General features: G+C 35.9%; 1 protein-coding gene across 1 annotated transcript; it reads left to right on the forward strand.

The window, feature by feature from the left end:
• The first annotated feature begins 1,941 nt into the window (after nucleotides 1-1,941).
• LOC124509054 (olfactory receptor 1C1-like) lies at nucleotides 1,942-2,873 on the forward strand. The gene is given in 2 exon segments (XM_047075681.1): nucleotides 1,942-2,203; nucleotides 2,206-2,873. Coding segments are annotated over 2 exon segments (930 nt in total).
• The last annotated feature ends 1,067 nt before the right edge of the window (nucleotides 2,874-3,940 follow it).

The following is a 3,940-nucleotide window of genomic DNA, read 5'->3' on the forward strand; positions in this document are numbered from 1 at the left end:
AATACATAGTACACATCGAATAAATAAGATGCCTCTTTGAAATGAAATCAATAAAATTGATAAATCTCTAGCCAGACTTATCAGAAAAAATGAAAAACAATGTTCATATAAAAAAATCATAAATGAGAGAGGAAAAATAACAAATAACACCACAGAAATACAAACAATTATAAGTGAATATTATGAAAAGTATATGCCAACCAATTGGACCACCTGGAATAAATGGATAAATTCCTAGAAACATGAAATGCCAAAACTGAAACAGTCAGAAATAGAAAATTTGAACATACCAATAACCACTAAATAAATTGAACCAATAATAAAAAAAAAAAAACTGAACAATCAAAAGTCCAGAGCCAGATGGCTTCACAGGTGAATTCTACCAAACATTTAAAGAAAAATTAATACCAATTATTCTCAAAAAATATTGTAAAAAAATAGAAGAAAAAGGAAAACTTCCAAATTTGTTCTATGAAGCCAGCATTACTGTAATATCAAAACTGGATAAACACACCACTAAAAAGAGAACAGGCCAATATCCCGGATAAGTATAGATGCAAAAATTCTAATCAAATACTAGCAAACCAAATTCAATAATATATTAAAACAACAACAACAACAACAACATTCAATCCCATCAAGTGAAATTTATTCCTGGGTTGCAATCTTTGCAAATCAATCAATGTGATACAGCACATCAATAACAGAAAGGATAAGATCCATATGATCATTTCAATATGTCAAAAAAGAAAACAAAACAAAATAATAAATGAAGACCCCTCCAACGACTTTCAGTTTATGTGGTTTACCATTATCAGTATTTATCATATTAAAATTAAAACTAATATTTATAAAAATAAGGGAGAAACCAACTCACAAAAAATATAAAACCAACTCACATTAGAAGATGAATTTGGGGGGTGTCTGGGTGGGTCAGTCGGTTGAGCGCCCAACTTCATCTCAGGTCATGATCTCACGGTTCATGGGTTTGAGTTCTATATTGTTCTCTGTGCTGACAGCTCAGAGCATGGAGCCTACTTTGGATTCTGTGTCTCCCTCCCTCTCTCTCTCTGCCCCTTCCTCACTTGCACTCTGTCTCTCTCTCTCTCTCTCAAAGCTAAATAAACATTAAAAAAAAAGATGTATTTGGAACTTTGTATAGTCTCCAGTGTGCTGACCTCAAGGGAGAAAATGGTGTCCTGGTTCAAGACCTGTCCCCTTATATTATATAAATAAATACACTTTAATAAGTAAATACTCCCACAGTGATGCAATATAATTATCTATAGAGAGAAACATGATTATCTGTATTTCATTACTCTCTGTTTTTTCACCCTTGACTAGGAATCTAAATGAATCTAAATGAATGCTCGGGCCTATGGATATATAGTGGGGAGGAAAATTGTTGATTGGCAAAAGTCTTAAGGAGGAAGGTATGTATTGATAATTTTCAAAGATTGTTGCAGGGATATCTGGGTGGTTGAGTCTGTTTAAGTGTCCAACTCTTGATTTTGGCTCAGGTCAAAATCAAGCCCTGCTTCAGGCTCTGTGCAGACAGCCTGGGACTGCCTGGGATTCTCTCTCTCCCTCTCTCTCTGCCCCTCCCCCATTTGCATACTCTGTCTCTCAAAATAAATAAATAAATAAACATTTTTTTAAAAAGAAGATATTATGCAGAAAATTTGCATTTTTGTTTGAAGGAAAAAAAACATTCTTTCTTGAAAAAAGTTTAGATTGTTATGCCCAAGATGTCTATGTGAATATATAGACAATGTCGTAAATACAAGATATAATTGGTGAGCACAAAGAATTTGAATGGTACTTTATTACACACACACACACACATGCACACACACAAACACGCACACACATGTGTGTGAAATAGTTAACATTTCTAGTCTTTACAATTTAATATTTTTCTATCCTAGATTTGTTGGGAAGATGGAAACAGGAAATCTAACAATTATCAAGGATTTTGTCCTTCTGGGACTTTCTGGATCAGCAGAGCAGCAACATTTCCTATCTGTGCTCTTCCTATGTATGTACTTAATCACTATATCAGGCAACATGCTCATCATCTTGGTTGTGGGCTTTGACTTTCACCTCCATTTACCCATGTATTTCTTCCTTAGTAACTTGGCCTTTGTTGATATCTGTTTTACCTCGACTACTATCCCCCAAATGATAGTGAACATCATGACTGATACACAATCTCTTTCATAGGATGCCTCAGCCAGCTTTTCTTCTTCATTTCTTTTGTGAATATGGACAGCCTTCTTCTCTGTGTGATGGCATACGATAGGTATGTGGCAATTTGCCACCCTTTACATTATACTTCAATTATGAATCTGCACTTTTGTGTCCAGCTAGTGGCTGGGCTCTGGATTGTGACTTATCTCCATGCCCTCTTACACACTCTCTTAATGGCACATCTGTACTTCTGTGCTTCCAATATCATCCACCATTTCTTCTGTGATCTCAACCCTCTCTTGAAGCTCTCTTGCTCTGATATATCCCTCAGTGTGATGGTTATTTTTATAGTGGGAGGTCTATTTGCTCTCACTCCCCTTATCTGCATCCTCATATCTTATGGACTGATCTTCTCCACGATCCTGAAGATCACATCTACTCAGGGGAAACAGAAAGCTTTCTCCACCTGTGGCTGCCACCTGTCAGTGGTGGTGTTGTTCTATGGCACTGCCAGTGCTGTCTATTTCACCCCCTCCTCCTCTTTTATCCCTGAGAGTGACACCTTGTTAGCCATCATGTATACAGTGGTGACTCCAATGGTAAATCCTTTCATCTACAGTCTAAGGAACAACGACATGAAGAGAACACTTCAGAAAATGCTTTGTAAGGATTTACACTTTTAGCAGCAATCATGAATACCTAATGGCTGAATTAGACATCATGAATATGGTAATAAAATGTGCATTCATGGGTGATCATAGTAACAGTAATAAAAGCAAATAACAGCTAATAAATGTCTCTGTCATGCTGGAAATGATGATAAATGCTTTATATAGAGTATCACATATAATCCTCAGAGTATAAAAATTAGATAAAATTATAAATCCATCTTTCAGATATGGAAAATGAATTTCAGGGAAGTTATATAGTGTGTGTATTGCCCTACTTTGTGAGTAAGGAATCTCTGGCTCCAGTACAAATATATTCTTGTGAAAATTATCAGTCTCTGTCATAAATTTCACAAATATCATAGATTAAGATAAACCATTCTGAACTTGAAATTTTATGAGTCCAAATTTAAATAAGTAGTCATGGACACAAATACTAGCTTCATAGTAAAGTGGAATGGTAAGGTCCTTGCATTCCTAATTTATAATGCAAAGTAAGGAATGCACATTCACATTAAAAATAAATAAACAAACAAAGCTGGAGTGATGACTTGTAACCTTCAGTTTTTTTTTTTTAATTTTTTTCAACGTTTATTTATTTTTGGGACAGAGAGAGACAGAGCATGAACGGGGGAGGGGCAGAGAGAGAGGGAGACACAGAATCAGAAACAGGCTCTGAGCCATCAGCCCAGAGCCTGACGCGGGGCTCGAACCCACGGAGCGCGAGATCGTGACCTGGCTGAAGTCGGACGCTTAACCGACTGCGCCACCCAGGCGCCCCAAACCTTCAGTTTTATCTAATAAGAAAGGATAGTTGTTTCATATTTGTGTAGTAAAATATTATCTTTCCCAAAGGTTATCTCAATCCCTTATGACAGTTTTATGTGTAGAAAGTTGCTTAGGGTTATAATTTTGCATACAGAATACTATTAGGGTTTGGTGATGTCTGTTTTAGGATTTCAAATATCATACAGGTAAATTCTGGACTGGTTACCTTTACCACGTTGAGCCATCAGATATTACACTACCAATAGTTACTTTTCCCGGAATAAATAATATTTCACTCTTTATTCTACAATTTT

The sequence above is a fragment of the Lynx rufus genome, unplaced genomic scaffold (assembly GCF_022079265.1).
Source record: "Lynx rufus isolate CCGP_SWC_20201006 ecotype Redwood Valley unplaced genomic scaffold, mLynRuf1.p SCAF_1, whole genome shotgun sequence".
Classification (NCBI taxonomy): Eukaryota; Metazoa; Chordata; class Mammalia; order Carnivora; family Felidae; genus Lynx; species Lynx rufus.